We start from the raw sequence: 23620 nt of genomic DNA, 5'->3' as shown, positions 1-23620 counted from the left end.
GTAAAATGTTGGGGAAAAAAAGGGCTGGGAATGTAGCTCAATGGTTAAGTGTCCCTGGGTTCAATCCCTGGTTAAAAAAATAAATATAAATAAATAAATAAATAAATAAATAAATAAATAAATAACATCAAGTAGTATTGATGCTTTTAATGATTTTTCTTTTTTTCCAGTGGTGGTTATCAAACCCAGGGCCTTGCACATGCTAGGCAAGTGCCCTACCACTGAGCTATATCCCAAGCCCTCATGATAGTTCTTTTCAACTAAGACCGCTTTGGTTCTTCAGGGATTTTCGTGGTTCCATACAAGTTTAAGGATTTTTTTTTTCTTTCTGTAAAAAATGTCACTGGAATCTTAACAGACAGTTTGGGGATGTGAAATGCCATATGGCTCACTAAAAGAAACCATGACTCCTTGGTGACATGGCCAATTCCAGGTTTATAATGGAAAATATAAGAAGTTCTAGGATATAATGGGATTTTTATTTGTTTGGTTAATTGGTTGACTTTGTTTTTGTGATACTGGGATTGAACACAGGGGTGCTTTACCACTGACCTATATCCCCAGCCCCAGCCCCCACAACTTGGTTTTGAGTTGGGTCTCACTAAGTTGTGGAGGATGCCTTGAACTTGCAGTCTTCCTGCCTCAGTCTCCAGAGGCACTGGGATTACAGGCATATACTACTGTCCCTGGTTTATAGTATGATATCATGTATCAGATAGCAAGAAAGAAGTAAATGAATGGGACTATGTCAAAATGACATGTAAACCACCTCAAAGGGGATTCACTAGAACATTTGAAGCATCAAAAAATAATAATAGTATCTGTTCATAATGTCTTTTTAAAAAATCCTCTGATACCCTACTGGTACTCAAACAGATACATACAAACAGAAAAAATGGACCACTAATCTTTATGGAAGAATGCCACTTAATAAATGTTAAAGGCACATGAGAATTTGAAAATAACCATTCATAAAGGTGGCTAGACAAATTGTCACCCTAGACATCTTTGCACATTTCTCCACATGAACCTCAAATGGAGGAACTTTAGATTACATAGAGGAAAATGAGAGGGAGGAGGGGGTGGGGTATGAAAGATGGTGGAATGAGACAGACATCATTACCCTATGTACATGTATGATTATATGAATGGTATGAATCTACATTGTGCACAACCATAGAAATGAAAAGATGTACTCCATTTGTGTACAACAAATCAAAATGCAGTCTGTAAAAATTAAAAAATAAAAGTAATAAAAAAAGAACCTATCCCAGATTCTTCAAGCATAGCCCTGAAGTTTCTGAACCTAAGGGCACCGACTGGCCTGTAACAAGTTCTTTCAAGGACTGCTTTATGGAGTTCCATTTACTTTCAACAGCTTAAATTTAAACCTAGATCTCGCCTTGTGCTTCCAGGTCACTACCCTTCTTCCTGCTTGGACTCCTACTCCCAGGTCTGGTTAATCTGCCTCTGAATGTAATGTTTATCTTCATGTCTGCACTAAAATCTCTACTAGAACACTTAACAGAACTTAAAGGGCCAAAAAGTGTTTGTGAATCTGGTACTGCTGGCATGCTGCAAAGAACCCCCTTGCTCAGTTAGTCCTTTTTCATTTTCTAGGAGAAATTGCCATACAGGTAGAAAGTGATGTTACAGGCCAATACACTATGGACCCACTGAGAGATCCCATAGATTATTCAGACAGGTATTGTCTTGGTAGAGGGGCAAACTTAATCCTAGACAGGTAAGGCTTAAACGATTAAACAGGCTTAAAGTAATTTAATTATATTCTAAAAGAAAGTTTAATTATGTATAATATACTATATATATATATGAGTTTAAAATATATGAAACATATATAATTATATATAATATAATATATGATATAATTAAATATATAGTTATATAGATAATATATATAATTTCATATATATATTAAATTAGGAATTGATGCTGAGGATTGTAGCTTTACCACTGAACTAAATTCCCAGTCCTTTTTATTTTTTGTTTTGAGACAGGGTCTTGCTAAATTGCTGAAAGTCTCACTAAGTTGCTAAGACTGACTTCGAACTTTCGATCTTCCCCCCTCAGCCTTCTGAGTCACTGGAATTATAGGCATGTGCCACCAAGCTTGGCAAAGCTCAATTATATTTAAATGACTACAAAAACATATAAACCCAATAATATAAAATTTACAATACCTGGCAACTAATAAAAAAATTATCAAGCAGCAGGGCATGGTGGTAGCTAAGTACCTCTGGGTTCAATCCCTGACACCCCCTAATATATATATATATATTATACAGGCAAAGAAAAAAGAAGCAGGGAAATATAATGCATAATGAAGAGAACAATCAATAAATTGAAACATGCCCATGATTGGATTAATAGGCAAGGGCATTCAAATAATTATTATAACTATACTTCACATGTTAAAAAGTAGGAAAGCAGTTTGAGAATGTAGAGACATGAAAGATGTAAAAAAGTCTCAAGTCAAATTTCCTACAGATGAAAACTACAATGTTTGAGAGGAAGAATAAACTGGATAGGATTTACAGAAGATTAGACATTATAAAAGAAAAGATTATTGAACAGCAATAGAAATGTTCCAAATTCACTGTTTGAGGAAGGTATCCTGATAGCCTATTTGTCTCTGGCCTCTGCAACATGAGTTCTTCACTGAATTTCCTTGATCTCAAACCAGCTGTACAGTCCTACAAAAATTCCAAGCTCCCTGCATCCACAGTAAACCAATTTTTAATAAATTCAAAAGTAAGATTAGCATATATGTTATAAAGGACAGAGAGAGGGGTAGCATGGACAAAATTCTTGTCTCATGGATTCTAGTCTATGTTACTCACCCTGAACAGGGCAAGAGAAGCTAGGTAGGGTAGAAAGGAAATCCTGTTTTCCTTAGAAGGGATTATACTGGGTACCCTACAATGAGAACAATAATACAAATTCCTTGCTTATTCTCTACATATTTTTAATTACTAATATCCACTGCTTTGGACATTAATGTCCCAATTTAGGAAATTCCTAATTCTAGCCCCTAAGCTACAAAGGGAATTCCAGCTTTCTTACAAACTTTAGATGTTCTCTGGTTTTCATAAGTATTCCATTATCATTTACCACTGGGTGACCAAAGGGGCCTATGGAAATGTAGAGGACTATTGGAAATGTAGAGGCCAGCAAGAGGCTTAACCACAGAGGGAGACTTGCATCTGAAAATGGCTTAGTGATTCTGAGCAGAGGTCTCTAAAGGAAGAACACATGCTGCTGTCTATTCACCCAATGGCAAAGTCTGAACTAGGACCGAAAGAGGTGGGCTGGCAGCCTGCCAGATCTCTCAAGGTAAAGATGAAAGTCAATTCCACTTCTTTGTAGCAGTAGTTTTTTGTTTGTTTGTTTTTGTTTGCTTGTTTGTTTTGTCATTGTATTCAACCTAGAAAGAACCTTTAAGCACTGCTATGTTAGAGCTTTATTTCTGACCTATACCCACAGACCCTGCAGTTTACCTTTCTTTAGGAACACCATGCAAAAGGTTGTGCCAATTACATGCTTAGTATTTTGTGGTGAACTTTCCCCTCTACTCCTGCATCCACGTTCCCCTCCTCACTCCCCATTTCTTTGTAGTATTGGGGATGGAATCCAGGGGTACTCTAGCACTGAGCTATATCTCAGACCTTTTATTTTATGTTGAGGCAGGGTCTTGCTAAGTTACCCAGACTGATCTCAAGTTTGTGATCCTCTCAGCTTCCTGAGTGGTTGGAATTATAGGCATGTGCCACAGCTGATAGTGTACAGATAGATGTAAATGGTGAGAACATGAGGTTAAGGGAATACTTCCATAAAATGGGCCCACTGTGCTGACCCCCACATGCTTTCTTTTCTAAGAAGAAATCTACCTGCATCCCTGCTGGCTTAAGTGGGCAGGATATGTTATATTCCTCAGCAAACTACCTGTTACCTGCAAGAGAAATGCTGGCCTAAAATAATGTCAGTAAGAGGAATCCAAATTACCTGAAGGAGGAGACTTGTGACCTTTTCCACAGACTAGATCCCCAAACTCAGATAAGACAGATAAGGATAATTCCTCCTAACCATAAAAACTGTAAGAATTTATGGTTAAGAACCCTATTAGAGACCCGGCGGAAGGTGAGCTGTGGCGCCGGGTTTATGGGTGGAGGAGTGCTGACTGAGAGCCGGCAGGGTAACTGACCCTTTCCAGTCTCACTCTCAGGTGCCGCGAACTTGGCGACGTTGGTTCTGGCGGCCCGACCCTCTCTGCCACTCTGAGACTCCCTGACCCGCACGCCAAGTCTCGGAAATATGTGGCCACACAGAGCCCATTTCCTAGACCCTTGCAACTTCGTCTGCTGTTTGAGTCCCGGCTCACCAGGCTCTCTCATTTAAGGGAGTGTGGTTTTGTAATTTTCACGAGATTCCCTTTTTCGTTTGTAGCTGTGCTTTTTCAACCCCATAGCCCTGCATCTGGGACTTAATTGACTGCAGTTTCTCCTTGATGCTTCAGATGCGCCTGTTTTGGAGTAGGTCCTCAGTAATTACGGAAGTGTAGGCTTTTCAGCCTTCCGGTTGTCTGCAACATCCATTGACAAAATGTTTCTCCTTTTTTCACGTATAGTAAACACAAGAGATGGAAAGAGACTTAAAAAAATTACATTAAAAAAACATACAGGATCCATTTTTTTATGATTGCAAATGTTGTTTGATAACTTACAGATGCAAATTCTACTTTTATTTTCTCCCAATTTTAGAGTGAGATGGGATGAGGTGGTGGAGTAGGAGTGAGCTAGAAGTTGGGTGACTTGGATAAGCCCACCCTTCTGGCAAAGAGGTGATCACTTTGAGTTTGGGTTTCTCTTTGTTTAAAGGAGGATGGAGGATAGGATGACCATAGTAACTTTATCCGGAAATCTAAAATCAACTATGCTTTAAAAAATATTCTCATTTAATTCACATACATTTAATTTGCATTTGATCTGTGCAGTAGTATTACTGCTTTCATAAAGGTGGAATCGGGAAATCGAAGTGTCACCTACTGCAAATCACAATTTAGAAGTTGTAATTTGAGGCTATGCTAAATTCCCTCAATCCATAAATTCTCTAATTGTTAATTGAATTTTTTTTCTTAAGTTTTTCTTCTCTGGATATCATGATATCTTCTTTTTTTCTTTTTTTTCTTTTGTAATGTAGTTCCTCATGTGTGCTAGTCATCAAGTTATTAAGATACTGTGGTGTATGAAACTAAAAGAAGTATATTTATACTCCCAATAAAATATTTTGTCCATTTTGTAATTCAAAAAAAAAAAAAAAAAGAACCCTATTAGAACCACTCAGAATGAGCCAAAGTGACCTACAATTGCCATGGCAATGGGGACTTGAAAATCTGATGTCATCCTGCTTTCAGTCAAAAGTCAAGAGGTGGACCTGGGTGGGACTCTCTGGAAACTTCTCTAGGATCCCTAATAAAAGTGGAGTGCAGGAGAGGCACACTCTCTCTCCTCTCTGAGAGGCCCCACTCTCTCTCTTCAGAGCGTCCCCTTTCCTTTTTTCTATTCCTTCAATAAACTCACGCCTGTTACTCTGAACCACATGTCCGAAATCTTTCTGATTTGATTGAAAGAATCGAGGTTTGGCGGTGGGGAGCAGGGCAGTGTCTTCAGGCTGCCTCAGTTTCCTGGAAAGCACCAGCTCTATATCCCTCTGAATGAACTGTGTGTGTGTGTGTTTTGCTGGGAATCAAGCCCAGTATCTCAGGCATACTAGGGAAGAGTTCTGCCACTGAGCCACACCTCAACCAGAATATTATCTTTAATACATCAAGGTTTTTTTGGCGGGGTGGGGGGGACTCTTCAAAGTTATTCCTTTAAAAAAAAACTGAAAAAGAGCATCAGGAACTGTTACATAACTTCAAGAAGTTCAATACTGTGTGTGATTAGAGTCCCTGAGAGGGGAGCAGGCAGATTAGTCTTCTCAGTTTCTAAAGCAAAATACCATAGACTGGGTGGCTTTTTTTTTTTTTTTTTTTTTTTTTTTTTTTTTGGTACTGGGGATTGAACCCAAGGACGCTTAACCACCGAGTCATATCCCAGCCCTTTTTAGTTTCTATTTTGAGACAGGGTCTCACTGAGTCACTTAGGGCTTCGCTAAATTGTTGAGGCTGGCCTCGAACCTGTGATCCTCCTGCTTTCAACCTCTTGAGTTGCTGGAATTACACTTTTGCATCACCACTGGCTAGACTGGGTGGCTTAAGCAACAGAAATTTGTTTCTTACAGTTGTGTCTGGAAGTCCAAGATTAAAGTTTCAGATGATTTACTTTCTGGTGAGGACCTTCTTCTGGCTTCCAAATGGCCACCTTCTCACTCTACCCATACATTGCCTTTCCTGGGTGCACAGAGAATGAGCTGTCTGATGTCAGTTCTTAAAAGCTTACTAATCCTATGGGACCAGTGCTCACTTATGACCTCATTTAACCTTCCTTTGTAAAGGTCCTTTCTTCGTATATAACCACACCGGGTGTTAGGTCTACATTCTAAGAATTTTGGAGGGATGCAAACATTCAATTTGTAACAGAAGAGTATCTTAGTCTGTTGCTATAACTGAATCCCACAGGTACTTTACAAAGAAAATAGATTTCTTAAACTTCTAGAGGCTGGAAAGTCCAAGAACATGGTGCCAGCATCTGCTCAGCTTCTGAGGAGGGCCTTCTCGCTGGGTCATGACATGAAGAGCATCACATGGTGATCAAGGAACCCAGAGCGAGCTCACTTTGAAAACAAAGCCACTCCCATAATAACCCATTAATCCATTATCCCATTAATACATAAACCCATGACTAGTAATCTTTCCACGAGGGCAGAACCCTCATTACCAATCATCTCCTACCTCTCAAATACCATTAACATAATTTTGGGGGGTTAAGTTTCTAATACATGAAATTTCATGGACATGTTCAAATCATAGCAGGATATAAGAGAAAAAAATTTTAAGGATATAATGGCAGAAGATTTTCCAAATTTAACAACTAAAATAAATAAAGAACATATTCTGTTACTTTGTTCAAAAACTGTCCCGTCACCTCCCATCTCAATCGACATAAAGCCCAGAATCTTTACCCTTTAAAACAAAAACAAAAACAAAAAACAAAACACTGGGAATTGAACCCAGGGACACTTTACCACTGAGCTACACCCTTAGCCCTTTGTATTTTTTTATCTTGAGACAGGGCTAATTAACTTGTTGAGGGTCTCACTAAGTTGCCAAGGCTGGTCTTGAATTTGTGATCCTCCTGACTTAACCTCTCTCAACCTCTTTGGGATTACAGGTGTGTCCACTGCACCTGGCCAGAATCTTTACCTTGACCAACAAGATCTTACCTGCAATATTCTCTCCCCATATCACTGAACTCATCTTTCCCCATCTCCTAGTCCTTTAATTAGAGGCACACCTGGCTCCTTTCTTTGTTACAGGTCAAAAAATGCCTGTGCCTCTGAGCTGGTTCTGGCTGGAAAATTCTTCCAATTTTCACCCTTCTTTTCTCCTACCTTCCTTCTTTTGATATAACCATCTCAAAAAAACAATTAGAACTCCAAGTTCACTTGATTGGGCACCTCTCAACACATTCCCCCAAAATAATTTTCAACTTTCTTATTTTTTCCCAAAACATAGTAAAGCAGTATAAACAATGTTCTATCACTGACCTGCACCCATTTCTGACACTCAATTCATTTTTTATTCTGTTCTTTGAATGAACAAATGATTCAAACATTCAATTATTTGATATGCATATTATAATTAGGATAAATTTTAATTTAATCACTAGAATTACTTGACTGGAAGGTGGGACTGGTCTGAAAGACCCATAGAGCATTTGCTAGTGGGACCTTCCCCAAGGCGGTGGCATCCCCAAAGAGACTGATGGAAAATTAACTATGAAGATGTTTCACGCACACAAGGAGTGGAGTCGAGGCGCCAAGGGAGGGGGAAGGGAAAAGGGAGGACGATGCGCCTGGCCGCCATCTTGTTTGTGCCCCCGCTCCCGGGGCTCCGTTCTCCGTGACGCACGCTTCCCCCTCCCCTCCGCCGTGCTTGGGCTCCTGCACTGCCCTAAGCCGCAGGAGCGCGGGGCGGCTCCTGCTCTTGCCAGGACAACGAGGCAGAGACTTTTATCGAAATGTCCACAGAAGGTGGGTTTGGCGGTACTAGTAGCAGTGATGCTCAACAAAGCCTCCAGTTCTGGCCTCGTGTTATGGAAGAAATCCGGAATTTAACAGTGAAAGATTTCCGAATACAGGAACTCCCACTGGCTCGTATTAAGAAGATTATGAAACTGGATGAAGATGTGAAGAGGAATGATATCGCCATGGCAATTACAAAATTTGATCAGTTTGACTTTCTCAGAGAAATTGTTCCAAGAGATGAACTGAAACCTCCAAAGCGTCAGGAGGAGGTGGGCCAGTCCGTGACTCCTACCGGGCCTGTCCAATACTACTTCACGCTGGCTCAGCAGCCCACTGCTGTCCAAATCCAGGGGCAACAGCAAGGCCAGCAGACCACCAGCTCCACAACCACCGTCCAGCCTAGGCAGATCATCATCACGCAGCCTCAGCAGGGTCAGCTTTTATTTCAGACAGTAACTTTTTTAGCAGTGCTCCAAGACCCAACTGGACTCTGTAGGTTGAGTGCTAGTGTTGGTGTTAAGACCACACCAGTGACAATGCAGGTAGGAGAAGGTCAACAGGTGCAGATTGTCCAGGCCCAACCTCAGGGTCAAACCCAGCAGGCCCAGAGTGGCACTGGACATACCATGCAAGTGATGCAGCAGATCATCACTAACACAGGAGAGATCCAGCAGATTCCGGTGCAGCTGAATGCTGGCCTACTGCAGTATATCCGCTTAGCCCAGCTTGTATCAGGCACCCAAGTTGTACAGGGACAGATCCAGACTCTTGCCACCAGTGCCCAACAGATCACACAGGCAGAGGTCCAGCAAGGACAGCAGCTCTACCAGATCCAGCAAGTCACCATACCTGTGGGCCAGGACCTCGCCCAGCCCATGTTCATCCAGTCAGCCAACCAGCCCTCCGTCGGGCAGGCCCCCCAGGTGACCGGCGACTGAGGGCCTAAGCTGGCAAGGCCAAGGATACCCAACACAATTTTTGCCATACAGCCCCAGGCGATGGGCGCTGCCTCCCTCCCCAGAGGACCCTGCCGACCTCAGCGCCTCCTGCAAGCTAGAACACTGGTGCACTACACCCCACACCTGGGGCCGAGATTCTCCAACAAAAAGATGCAATATTTTTATTTCCTTTTTTCCACCTTTTTCTCCAAGAAATTAATATTTCAATATGTCAAGCTGTGTGTCCAATTCTATGAAATGAGAATATTAAATGACATATTTATGACATTTTCTTGAAAAAAAAAAGTTTCACCACTTTCTATAACCTTTAGGTACATTATAATGAAGTGCCAGAAAAGTATACATTTTACAAGTCAACATAAATATTTAATTTACTAGAAAAGATATGCCTCCTGTTGCAAATTTATGTTCAGATTTAAATATTACTTAATACTAATGCTTAATCAGTGGGTTAGAATATCTTGGTCAGAATAGCTAGGTGAGGTATAATTTTTCAACTTTTAAACTGAAAAAGTAAGATGATGTGGCAACCTTGAGCTATACATGACATTGTCCATTAATTTTACCACTTTCTTGCAAGCATGATTTTCACTACCTACTGTTTCAGAGAAAGGGCTGGATTTAATCTGAGTCAGTCCCTAATGCCCACTGACACTTATGGAATTTTCCTATGATTGGGGGTTGGGGGAAGCTCTGCTTCTGAAAGAAAGGAGAAGCAAAGATCAGTCCTGAAGAAAGGACAAACCTCTTTGCCAAGGAATAGCAGAGTGAGGAGTGTTGGCAGCTGATCTTCCTAAATATTGCTGTGGTGACAGAGGTGTCATTACAGAAATCAGATGGGAGGATTTTCTTTCCATGTATCCAGGTTCCTGGACTTTCATACCACACACCTCAGTGAATTTCAAATGACAGAAGGATCTGGTTCATTTCCTAGTTTGATCCCTCTGACTGTGATGGGCTGACAGATCTGACTCCAAGAGAATGTTATAGGTCAGACTCTAAGGGAAATGACTAAACAGACTCCATTTTGCTCTGAGACTCCATGTTATGTAGGAAATAAGCTTCTCCCATGGGAACACCCTGCCTCTGTACCCATCATCAGTTACTTAGTGTGACATGTTTAACAATACAGAATGATAATTCCTATGTGTTAGGTAATCCAGCTTCCCAAATCCACCTGTCAATCTGCCGTTAAGCCCACCTTTCCCGTTACAGGAATTTCCGGCTTACATCGCTGTAACCTTCCTGCCTCCCACATTACGTTCCAATATGTCATTGGTCCATCAGTCAGTCTGTAATAATCCTCCTCCGTGATTGGTTCCTCCCAGCCCGCGAAATTCCAATACAAAGAACAGTGCGCCATCTCCTCTTTGCCCTTTCCCCTTTCCACTGAGCGGACTCGTTTTGTCCGCTTGAATAAAAGTTCCTCGTGTGAGACCTGTATCTGCGGAGCGTCTTTTCTGGGAGTTATCGACGAACCAAAACTGCTCCCCCTTTACATCTAACTAACAGCTGGTGCCGAAAGACCTGGGATGGGTGTTTTTTTCCGCTGACTAAGCAAGCGGAACCCCATCAGATTTCTCCTGCGCCCGCAGATTCAGGCTCACCTTCCATTTACCTGGATGCCCAGTTTTCTGCATACAACACCGGACTCCAAAATTGGTGAGTTCCCCTTAGGCAGGCCCCTGACCATTTAAAACACATCTCGGCTACCCTCACCTCCACCTGCAGTCCGCTGCAGGCCCCCTCCTTATTATAAAGCGGCCAGTCCCCAGCCCTCTCCGCCGGCTTGCAGCCTTTCGCTGTTCAACCCGCGGCTTCATCTCTCGCCGCCCTGCGGCTTCACCCCTCGTGGCTCCTGCCACTCAACTGCCGAGGTGTGGGGGTACCTCCTTGGTCCTCATAATTGGTCTTAGTTGTTGGGTGGATGTCTGAATTTTATGGTGCTGAGATTCTTTCTCAGGGTTTGAAGTTCACTCACTTCTGCCGCACCCCCACTGCAGTCCGCCGCTGCAGTCTCCCTCCTTATTATAAAGCGGCCAGTCCCCAGCCCTCTCCGCCGGCTTGCAGCCTTTCGCTGTTCAACCTGCGGCTTCTTCCCCCCCTCGCGGCTCTTTCTTGAAATCCTGGCCAGGTCTTCAAACCCTCTCGGCTTTTGCCCGGTTAAACAGTGATTTTGGGTGACGACCTAATCATTGTTTTTAACCTCTCGTTGCCTGGCACCGTGGATTCTGGGACGCCAAATCCACTACCCAGGTGGGTCTCAGATTACCATGAAGTTCAAAACATCCAACCCAGCAAACTCGCCCCTGAGATGTTTATTAAATCATCTCAAACCCCTTTACCTATTCCCTGAATCAGAGTTAAATTGTCCTTTAAATGGTAAATCAGAATGGTCTATTTATGCCACCCTAAATTCTAGCTCTATACTAAGTAAAATTGTATGCCTAATTATGCTAGTTATAATTAAGTACATATATGGGCAACCTGGTGAATGGAAAGGAACTTTTCCCCTTCTTTTTTCCCTTTCTTTCTTGCTAAACCTCTCTTGGCTTCTCCCCCACCTTTTAACCTTTCTTTCCCTTCCGAGTTCACCTCATTCTGTTTCTCCTTCCACTCCTCCATTCAGCCCTCCAAGTTCCCCAACCATGCGGTCTCTTACACACATTCTAACTCCTTTACTGGAGGAGGCTGACATGGAGGGAGTAAAACCTGAACACATTCTCTTGGCTAATTCCTTATTTTCAAATCTTTTCTTTCTTATCTTAGCTCTCCCTACAGATTCAAGAAATTAAAATGTCCTAAGCATCAAGTTTCTGCTAGAACATATTAGCCCCTTTCAGATTCAGATCTCAGTCAAGGGTTACATTGAAATGTAAATGTAGAAAGGCTCAGTAGGAGACCAGTTTCAAGCCCAAGAAAAAAAAAAAAAGTGTCCATTTTAAATTTCTCCTGGGCTACAACTCAGAGTTCTTTTCTCCCTTTCACCTTTACTTTTCTTCTCATTTTCTCATGCTTTAATTAATAACCATTATCATTTTTCTTCCAGGACTTTGTTTTTCTTAAATGCTGTATTTTTGAGCTCACAATTTTGATCCTACAGACCTAGGTTAATGATTTTTGATCAGTTCTTTTTATCCAACTCGAGTTATTTTTGAACATCTGCTACATTGCAATGGAGATGAATATTACAAGGCCTTTACTTTTGTGTTAAATATAAGCGCGCATAAAAAATTAAATTTTAAAAAATGGATCCAAATATTTTTAAGTCACGTGATTTAATGAGGTTCAATTTAAATTGGGTATACTAATAAAAGTAAAATGTCATTAAAATTAACTCACAAGTCTCCAAGTGGTCAAACTAATGAAATATTAATGTTTATAAAATGTCTAACATCAACTTTTCTAGGAATTTTCTTCAACAGAAAAGAGACAGCAAATACTATTGGTACACTTGTCTAATATCTTGGTTTTTCTACAATAAGATGAGAGAATTGGAGTGAACATGTATGGGATTACTCAAATGTGTTTGTTAGAGACATCTAATTAATTTATAAGGTTATTCCATGAAGTAACATACTTAAAAATATTATTCTTTGTATATTAAATGTGTTCATATTTTCCAGGTATGCAAGCCTTTAAAGCAGAAAATTTATCAAGCTGCTGTTCTCCAAATGAAACTTGTCTGTAATGGGAACCCTATCATTTAATATTCTGTTATAGGACCTGTCAACAATAGGGTATATGTAAAATGACATTTAAGAGAGTGTAATATGCAATAGCAAAAATGGGACTCAGCCAAAATTCAAGATAGCTATTGCACAAACTGAATGTTTTACTGTTGGTAATTCTATTTTGTATTTTCCTTGTAAACTCTAATTGTTGCCTGATCAATATTTTTCAGAAGTACTGCTTCAAGAGTGCACACCGTAAATTAACTTGGAATAGTAAACCATCACCTATAGAACAGATAATGTAAACCCCAATTAGATAAAAGGGTAAATAACTGTAAAGTTATAGACCTTAAAGCTAAAGCCCAGTACTCTTACTTTATGACTGGTGAGACTGACTTGCTTGATGATTAAGATAAAACTTAAAGATAGAAATTAAATACAGAGGTCAAGAAAAAAACTCCATATTTGGGTCTTGCCCTCAAAGTCAGCCTGAACCCAGGGAATAAGAGGACTTCTCCAAAAAGCTTTTCAACTCTGGGTCACACAACCTCCTGAGCAAGGAGATTGATGAGACTGCTAGAGAAAAAGCAACTCAGTGCATCTGCTGCAGAGGAGGGTCATAGAAAAAGGGAGACATCCCTGGCGCTTTCAAGGGAAGTCACCTCATCGAAAAGACCCTGCCTAACCAATTGCACTATGGAGCTAAGAAACTGCTCTTAAGTTCTCTATGAGTTACCCCTGTGGAAACTTAGCTGACTCTTTAACAGACAGGAACAGGTCACTTTGACCAGTTTGATCTTAAACACCTAGCAAATCAGTTAAAACCAAAGTATAGCCATTCTTGGGCATTTAAAAATAATAGTAACTATCAAGAGAAACTGCTAGAATCTGAAGTTTTTAGTCAGTTTAAGGCCTACAGACACAAATAGGCTTAATCTATGTTTGCTAGTACTAAAAGTTGTGTTCACATTCCTGATGACCTAGACAATGTTAAAACTCCCAAATGGAGGTCTGTCCTCTCCAGCCTTTGCTAAGCCTTGTTATGGGAACAACTTCTCAGTTCTTCCACCCCCTGTCTTTACTTCCATGTCAATTAATCAACTTGTATTGCAGAAATATCAGGATTTCACAAAAATTGGAGCCTGGCTGCAGGTGTGCCTCCAGGATTGGAGCCTAGCTGCAGATGTGCCTCCAGAGAAACTATCAAGTCTCCAGTTCTCCCTGTCACAATGATACCAGCTCTACGTCCACACCCCAGCAGGAAGTAATTACAGAAGACTGACCTTCATCCATGTACCCAAAAAAATTTTATTTTCTTTATAAAAAAGGAAATGGGGGAATGTTAGGTAATCCAGCTTCCCAAATCCACCTGTCAATCTGCCGTTAAGCCCACCTTTCCCGTTACAGGAATTTCCGGCTTACATCGCTGTAACCTTCCTGCCTCCCACATTACGTTCCAATATGTCATTGGTCCATCAGTCAGTCTGTAATAATCCTCCTCCGTGATTGGTTCCTCCCAGCCCGCGAAATTCCAATACAAAGAACAGTGCGCCATCTCCTCTTTGCCCTTTCCCCTTTCCACTGAGCGGACTCGTTTTGTCCGCTTGAATAAAAGTTCCTCGTGTGAGACCTGTATCTGCGGAGCGTCTTTTCTGGGAGTTATCGACGAACCAAAACTGCTCCCCCTTTACATCTAACTAACACTATGTAAAGAAAAATTGCTCTCTTTTGATTCCTATTACTCCTAAACAATGTACCATGTAAACAGTGATTATGTGGATGTTAGTAACCATTCTTTAGTTTGTACCAAGGTAAGGGTCATTTTAACCCACTTCCCCCTCTGTCGATGATCTCATGATGTTAATGTGTAATTTCGAATCATACCAACAGACACTTATGATTAATGTGATTTTTGGTATAAGAACCCCTACAACACTGGTCGGGGCTTTTCTCCCAATAGTCATTTTTTAGGGCATTGTGTGAGGCGGTCAGCCGACTGGCTTAATAAAGACTCTCAAATTTGGACTTCTCAGTGGTGATCAGTCTGTTCTTAAGTTGCGCCCCATAACGCTGACCTCACCATTCTGCTTAACATCCTTTGTGAATTTGTTTCTTTAAAATTAAGGAAAAAATTTTTGTTAATTCTTTGTGTGTGTTTGTTTCCATTTTTAAATTATTTTTTATGTAATGGTGAACTTTTTAAATTTAAAAACAAATTTTTCTTGCATATATATAGGGTAATAATGTCTATCTCATTCTACCATCCTTCCCATCCAAGCTGCCCCACCCTTCCCCTCATTCCCCTCTGCATAATCCAAAGTTCTTTCATTCTTCCTTACCCAACCCCTACTATGGATCAGCATCTACTTATCAGAGAAAACATTTGGCCTTTGGTTTTGGGGGATAGTCTTATTTCACTTAACATGATATTCTCTAGTTTCATTCATTTACCTGCAAATGCCGTAATTTCATTCTTGTATAAAGTGAGTAATATTCCATTGTGTATATATACCACATTTTCTTTATCCATTCATCTGTTGAAGGGCATCCGAGATGGTTCCATAGTTTAGCTATTGTGAAATGAGCTGCTATAAACATTGATGTGGGTGTGTCACTGTAGTATGCTGATTTTAAGTCCTTTGGATATTAATTAAGGAGTGATCAAATGGTGGTTAAATTATTTTTTAATTGACACAAAAGTTATACATATTTATGGGGTATCATGTGTCAAGTGCACATTATATAAAGTTCAAATCAGGGTAAGCATATCTATCTCCTCAAATATTTATCATTCCATAGTGGTGAAAACATTCACAATCCTTTCTCCTGGCTTTTTTGAAATATATCATACATTATCATAACCTATAATCACCTTGCTGTGCAATATGACAACAGGACTTATTGCTCCTATTTAAGTATAACTTAGTACCCATTGACTAACCTTACCTCATCCTTCCATTTTTTAAAATTTTTAGTTTTTTAAAATTTTTTGAATCTCTAACTCATTCACATTCATTAAACAACTTTTTCTCCTTTATTCGGTACTGTACTGGGGATTGAAATAAGGGGTGGTTTGATACTGGGCTACATTCCTCAATCCCCACACCCCATTTACCCAGGGCCTTGTGCATGCAAGGCAAGCACTCCACCGACGGAGCTATCTCCCCAACCACTCCCATTTTTGTTTGTTTTTTTCCTTTTAAGACAAGGTCTCCCTAATTTTTCCAGACTGTCTTTTCTTGTGATCCTCCCACATCGGTCTCCTGAGTAGCAGGGATTATAGGCTGTGCCACCGTACCTGGCAACAAATATTCTTGAATGGCTTCTGAGTTCCAGGTACTTATATGTCAGTAAATGAAACAGGAAAAAGTTGATCTCTTTATGGAATTTAAATTCCAGCCAAGGAGGTAGGCAGTAAGTGAACTAGTAATTACCTACCTTAGTAGAGAAGGATGAGAACTATGGAAAACACAAAAATATAGCAGGGCAAGGGGGGCAGAGGATTCTGGGGGAGAATAAATGGGCCATTTGAAATATGGTAGTCACCCTGTCTCCGGAGAGTTCAGGGACCCTAGTTCAAACCATGGCTCTTGACAGAACCCTGTAAGTGCTTTGTTAAATGAAGAAGTCAGAATAAACAAATTCATGGAAATAGAAAGCATTTTCAGAGGCTTAGAAGACATAAGAACTGGGAGTGACTTTGATGGGGACAAAAAAAATATTTTTTCATGTGTCTAAAATGTTCTGAAACTGGATAGTGGTAATGGTAGCACAACATTATGAATGTACCAAATGTCACTTAACTGTCCACTTTAAAATGTTTAAATTGTCAAATTTTATGCACATTTAATCAAAATAAATATTTTTCAAAATTAAAAAAAAATTGGTAGTCAGAATGGCCTTCATTGGAAAGCAGCTTTGTTACAAATACTTGAGGATTTGAGGGAAAAGCCAAGAGGATGTCTGGGTGAAGAATATGCCAGAAATAAGGAACTTGTGCAACAGCCCTTGCAAAGGTGTAAGAAGGGCAGTTGGTATCTCACAGTTTAATACCAAATTGGGCTTCGATTGTCATGCTTTGCCTGTAAAGTTTGTTGAGTATTTGTTTTGTTTTGTTTGTTTTTATTTGTTGGTAACCAGAGACTAAATTATTCACATTGCAGTAAACATTTTTTAAGGTCTCTGAGAATTAACAACAGGAAAATCATGTGAAAAATTGACATCTATCTAGGGCCAGGATGTCAGGACTGGCTCTCCTTGCCTGCTTGGTTTGGTCCTCCCAGAGCAGGAGGTGTAGGGTGAAAGCACCCAGAAACCACTCCAGATGCGGGAACTCACGCAAGAGACTTTATTAAGCAGATAGGCAGAGTGTCTTCCTGCAGGGTGAGAGAGAGAAAATGAGAGAAAAAGAGAGAGAGCACGCGTGCGTGCATGAGAGAGAGAGAGAGAGAGAGAGAGAGAGAGAGAGAGAGAGAGAGAGAGAGAGAGAGAGAGAGAAAGCCAGGAGGAGAGAGAGAGAGAAAATGGCGGGGGAGCTATTAAGTAGTGGAATTTAGAGAGTTAATAACAACAGACCAATGGTTGGCGAGAAGGTTCGCGGGCTAACAATCTGGACCAATTACTGGCTAGGAAGTTTGTGGTCTAACAATCTGGGTTGTAAAGTGGTATTGAAGCCAGAATTAAGGACAGGTAGTTGGTGTAGAAATAGGAAATCGGGTCAATTCGAGGAAACAAAGCCATGAAGCCATCTGCCTTTGGAAGTTGGAGACTGCCCCTGGAAGAATGGAATGTCAAGGATCTCCGGAGCCCATTGGTTACCAAATTTACCTGCCTTTATCAGGGACTGCAAGCAAGGAGCTGCTAATTAATGCCCCCTGGGCCCTTACCTGCCTGAATCATCTTGGCCCTCCCCCTGCCCATGGCTTCTCACTTTATGCAAAACCAGGCCTAGTCACATAGGCAGGAAGGAGAGATAAGGGGGGAGAGAACTGGAAAACAAAAGAGACTTTAACCTATAAAAGATGTAGGGTGCGCTCACTTCTGGGGGACTTTTAGAACATCAGCCATGGCCCCCTTCTTCCTGCTGGGAGAAGTCTGTATTATTCCCTTTAAATAAACCTGCTTAATCTGCTTGCCTTGGCGTGCTTCTCTAGTGTTCAATCTTCAACATTAGAAGGAGCAGAACTCGTCACTGGTAAAGTTCCAATCACCTGCTCTGTAGGCATGTTGGACTGTGCTGAAGCCGTTTCCTACTTTTCTGTCCAGGCCCGGAGCGCAATTGCCGCAAGTACACAGTGTCCCTAGTCCTGATCTGCCCAGGATGCGTGGAGGTGGAGGAAGGGTTGGAGCAACTGCGGGGTTCTCCGCCCGGGCTACTCTCCAGTGGACCCCAAAGGTTCCTTCTCCAGACTCCCCCTCCCGACAGCCCTCAGGGGTATCCAGGGTGATCGGTAGACAATGGCACTGAGGAAAAGCGCCAATCACCTTTGCCTCTGTATGGGCCGCACAGTGCACAACACTCCTGCACATCCACTCCCTCCTGGATGCTCCCCTTCCCTTGCCGGTCAGACATTAGGAATTCAGACTGTAGGATTAAAGCCTGGGATGATTAGTATGAAAATGCCCAGGTTCCCTTTGTTCGCATAGTTAGCCTTCACTAGTCTAGACACTAGAGTCTCCCCATTACTGTTCCTGTGCTTAAATGTGCTCATGGAATTCTCTTTAAGTTGCAAGAGGGAGGCATTTAAAAACCCCTCCCGTGAGACTCTCCAAGCAAAGGGTGTTATACGCCTAACAACCAATAGATGTCCCCTCACCCTCCGGAGATTCCTATAGTCTACAGGGCAAAAAGATAGGCAAACAGCACACTTTTTACTTTTGTCATCGTTTTTCATAATTAGGAGTTTATAGTGGCAGGAGGAAAGCAGTAATGCCCTTAAGTCTGAATCCTCCCAGGGTCTCTAGCACAGGGCAAACTAGGACCCTAGCACTTTGCCGAAGAAGGCCAGAAATAACTTTGGCAAAGCCAGGTAGTGAGAGACGGGTTTTTCTGGACCATAAGGAAGCTCAAAGTTAGGGAGACGTCCCTAATACTTCTAACTCAGAAGGGAGCTTCTCTCTCAACAGTATTGCCAGGTTCACCACTAGCCTGCCTACTGCTAAATTGCAACTGATCAAGAAAAGTGCCTTTCATATGTTACCATGCTTGACAGCAATAATCTCTACCATGAGAGGAGAAAGTCTTGAGGAATCGCCTACTAAGGGAGGAAAATCGAGGGGACCTTCTCAACTTAAGACAGACAAAAATAAATTTAAGGAGGCTTTTGGAGGATCCTAATAAATATTGAGATGTTTCCAAACTTATGCCAGGTATGACTTCACCTGGAAGATTATGCTATTAACCATCTAGAGAACAGGCAGTTCACAAAAACATCCTAACTGGGATTCAAATAATAAGTAGGATGCCTAAAAAAACTATTATGCAGCCTTCAGGAAAGTCCTTTTATTTTCATGGAGAGACTTAGGAAAGCAATAAGAAAACACACCACTCTGAATCCTGAATCCATAAAGGGCCACCTACTTTTAAAGTATAAATTTATCATTTAGTCAGCCCCAAATATTTAGAAGAAATTACAAAATTGGCATGTGGCCCTGATCAATCCTCAGATGAACTTCTCCAGCTTGCATCTTCCATTTTTTAATAGACATCAAAAGGAAAGAAAAGGGAACATATAGGCAAGAAAAAGGACTTATTAAAGATCATTCAAACTGATAGAAACTTTTAATACCTTGCAATAGTCCATGAAATTTGCCCATTTTAGGAGTTAAAAAGCAAACTGCCTAGTCCTAGACCTTAGAATAATGAAGTAGTAATTTCCCCCACACTGTAGTTCTTAATCCATATACTTTTATCTTGGATTCCAACTGCTGCTTGGTTTACTAAGTTAGATTTAAAAGATAACTTTTCCTGTCTATGCTAGACTCTGAATGGCAATTTCTGTTTGCCTTTGAGGAACCAGATACTGTACCTCAACTAACCTAGTCAGTGTTGCCTCAGGATTTAGATGGCCCTCACCTGTTCCAGACAAACCTTAGCTAAGGACTTAACAAAATTAAGAGATAAAACATCTGTGATTGTTCTCCAGTAAGTAAATGACATCCTTTATGTGCCTCCACCCAGGAGGAATATCAAAAGGCCATTGCAGAACTCCTAAACTTCTTAGCTAATAGGAATTAAAAGATCTCAAAAAATAAAGCTTAATTATGTCATCAACAGGTTCAATACTACAGAAAATAGCCACGATAGGACAAATATTCTGCCCCAGGAATATCAAGAAGGGGCCTTACTTCAAGCTCCTGTCCTCAGCTTACCTATGAAGCAAGATTTAACCTGTTTGTCACAAAGGGGAAAATAAATCCTGGATAAGTAGCCATAGGCAGCTCAATAACCAATGGCATATCTCAGTGAGGAACTTAGCAAAGTAGCTTCATTCTCAAAAGTAATGGAAAATAAGGTCTCATAATTTTCTTTGACATCCAACCTGTCCTGATGAGATGGCTAAAATGCCCTAGGCACAAGGTTTCTGTTAAAACCTGTTAGATCCTTCCAGATCTCAGTCAAGGCTTACATTGAAATGTAAATAAAGGAAGCCTAAAGGCTCAGTAGGAGACTGGTCTCAAGCCCAAGGAAAAAAAAGGTAAAAAAGAGCCTTACCTAAACTCCAACAAAAGTAAATTTTATGGTGCTTTACTGAAGTAATTAACAGCCCTATCATTTTTCCAGGACTCTTGTTTTTTTTAATTCTATATTTTTTTGAGCTCATGATTTTTTTGATCAGTTCTATTTTTTATTCAACTAGAGTTTTTGAACATCTGTTACATTGCAATGGAGATTCACCTATAAAGTTACAAGGTCTTTGATTTTGTGTTATTTGTATGTCGTGCTGTCTGATGTCATGTTTTGTCTGTATCAAAACTGAGTGCTCCTAAAATTAAAATTTAAAAATGGATCCAGATACTTTTAATTCACGTGATTTAAAGGTTCAATTCAAATTGGGTAAACTAATGAAAGTAAAATGTCTTTGAAAATAACTCACAAGTCTCTAGGTGGTCAAGCTAATAAAATATTTATGTTAATAAAATGTCTAATATCAATTGTTTCTAGGACTTTTCTTCAACAGGAAAGAAACAGCAAATACTGTTCAGGACACTTGTCTGATTTCTTGGTTTTTACAGAACAAGTGAATTAGAGTTAACATGTATGGGATTACTCAAATGTGTTTGTAGAGACATCTGATTAATTTACAAAGTTAAAATGCTAATTGTTAAATAACATCAAGTACTCTTAACTCCTTAAATTCCATGGGGTATCATACTTAAACATTATTGGTGTTTTCATAGGTTGGTAAATAAAAGGGTTTAAACTTGCTTTGTGTCATCACTAACCTAAAAACAAGGTTACTAAGAGTTATGTCCTAACAAGTGCAATTCTATATACAAAGGGTCCCAAAAGTTTCAACTGTGTTTCAATTAGAGTACTATAAACAACAAAATATTTCATCTTATTAAAATAGAGCAATTTATCTAAATTCAGAAATTTCATAAGAGTTGTTTCAGAATGTAAACAAAAAGGGGTCAACAAATAGGAAAGAGAAAATAAAAGGTTCTGGGTATGGAAATATATTTAGTAAAAGGGAAAAGGAAATGTTTCTGGGTAAGAAAGTGCTTGTGTGATGAAATACATGAGTGTCTAAGTAAGTGCGAAGAAAGTCTGTGTGTAAGTAAAGGGCAAGTTTCAACAAATTTGCGTGTAACTAAGTTGGTTGTATGTATGTGAGACAGTTAAAGCTATTAAAGGTTTTTCCTAAGGTGAAATACTAATGTGCTGATATAAACCAAAGTTTAATCTATATGGTAAAATGACAAGAATTTCTTAGAAACACTAATTTACTCTTAACTTTGTGTCTATTAAGTTTTATTCTTTAGAACAATTAGTCTTAAAAATTGGGGTTTATACAATTATGGTTAAACAACTGTTAGAGTATTGTACTATGTTACAGAGTCTACATTTTTCTTTAAAAACTAAATTTGGTAAGATAAAAGTGTCAAGGTAATTGTGAAATGGTCACCAGTTGTATATTGAATGTGTTCATATTTTCAAGGTATACAAGTTTTCGAAGCAGGGAATTTATCAAGCTCTGCTATTCTCCAGATTAAACTTGTCTGTAATGGTAAACTTATAAAAAGTAAATTTTATTGGGGATTTATTTCTATCATTTAATGTTCTATTATAGGACCTGCTATCAATAGGGTATATGTAAAATTTGTTACTTTATACACTGAGATAAAGAATTTCAAATATAAATGTATTTATAAAAGTTAGAGCCTGACTTGTTTAAAGGTTAATATTGTGAAACATGAAAACATTTTGCCACTTTGACATACAAAAGGAAAGTTAAAAGCTCTCTCAGCCTTTCTTTGATTCATGTTTTAGATACAATGTTAAATTGTGTTAATTATAAAGTTTATATAGGCTCAGGAAACAGTATATGTAAACTACTTAATGATATTTAAGGAAGAAGCAAAGATCAACATCAGAATTAGAACACTTAAGATCTGTAAAGAGCCACACCTTACCTGAGATAAGGCTCTGCCTCCCAGCTTACTGCATGTTAGAGTGACTCCAAAATAAGTCAGACTTCAGCTTATTTAAAGTTATAGTCAAAAGATTGGTTTTTGTTGTAAAATTACTATGATCTCAAATAGGGAATATAATGTGGTTCTCAGTCAAAATTCAAGATAGCTATTATACAAGCTGAACATATTTTTACTCTTGCTAATTTCATTTTGTAAAACTGTTAACCTGTTAATGTTTTGCAGAAGTAGCTGCTTCAAGAACACACAACCTAGGTAACTTGTGATAATAAGCCATCACCTATAGAACAGATAGTGGTAACTTCCAGTACTATTACAGACTCCGGTTAGATAAAAGGGTAAATAAGTATAAAATTATAGACATTGAAGTTAAAGCCCAGTACTCTTACTTTATGACTGGTGAGACTGGCTTGCTGGATGATTAAGATCAAACTTGGAAATTGGAATTAAATACAGAAGGCAAGATAGACCAGTATTTGGATTTTTGCCCTCAGTCAGCCTGAACCCAGGGAATAAGAGGACTTCTCTAAGGAGCGCTGCAACTCTGGGTCACACAACCTCCTGATCAAGGAGATTGTTGAGACTAGAGGATGAAAAATCACTCAGTGCATCTACTGCAAAGGAGGGTCATGGAAAAAGGGAGACATCCCTTGATGCTTCCAAAGGAAGTCACCTCATCAAGGAGACCCTGCCTAAGCCTAACCAATGGCACTGGTGGAGCTAAGAAGCTGCTCTTAAGTTCTCTACGAGTGGCCCCTGTGGGAAATCAGCTGACTCTTTAACAAGACAGGAACCAGGTCAATTTGACCAGCTTGATCTTAGACACTCAGCAAAACAGTTAAAACCAAAATATAGCCATTCTTGGGCATTTAAAAGAAATAATAGTTAAATGTAACCTAAGATGTACACTTGTATTAGCCCACTAGAATAAAGACTGGAAGCTACAAATGAAAGATTCTTCAGCAAATGTGCCTGATATCTATCAAGAGAAACTGCCAGAGTCAGAAGTTTTTAGTCAGTTTAAGGCCTGCAGACCTTCCTAAGCTACACAGGTAGAATTAATCTATGTTTGCTCATATGATTATCTATCCCCAAGTAACAGAAGCATAGAGATTTCTACTAAACACA

The 23620-nt window shown here is 39.9% G+C and overlaps 1 protein-coding gene across 2 annotated transcripts; it reads left to right on the top strand.

The window, feature by feature from the left end:
- Positions 1–8122: 8122 nt before the first annotated feature.
- On the top strand, positions 8123–9245 carry LOC124991602 (nuclear transcription factor Y subunit gamma-like). 2 transcript variants are annotated; one of them, XM_047562286.1, is made up of 2 exons: positions 8123–8642; positions 8829–9245. In XM_047562286.1, the coding sequence occupies exons 1-2, from the start codon at positions 8199–8201 to the stop codon at positions 9141–9143; spliced, it is 759 nt and encodes a 252-aa protein (XP_047418242.1). In that variant the 5' UTR covers positions 8123–8198; the 3' UTR covers positions 9144–9245. The 2 variants fall into 2 exon arrangements, with proteins under 2 accessions (XP_047418242.1, XP_047418241.1); XM_047562285.1 differs by having other exon boundaries at positions 8123–8657; positions 8727–9245.
- The last annotated feature ends 14375 nt before the right edge of the window (positions 9246–23620 follow it).

The sequence above is a fragment of the Sciurus carolinensis genome, chromosome 8, assembly GCF_902686445.1.
Source record: "Sciurus carolinensis chromosome 8, mSciCar1.2, whole genome shotgun sequence".
Lineage (NCBI taxonomy): Eukaryota > Metazoa > Chordata > Mammalia > Rodentia > Sciuridae > Sciurus > Sciurus carolinensis.
The sequence above is the reverse complement of the archived record's forward strand: the minus strand, read 5'-3'. Positions and strand labels throughout refer to the sequence as shown.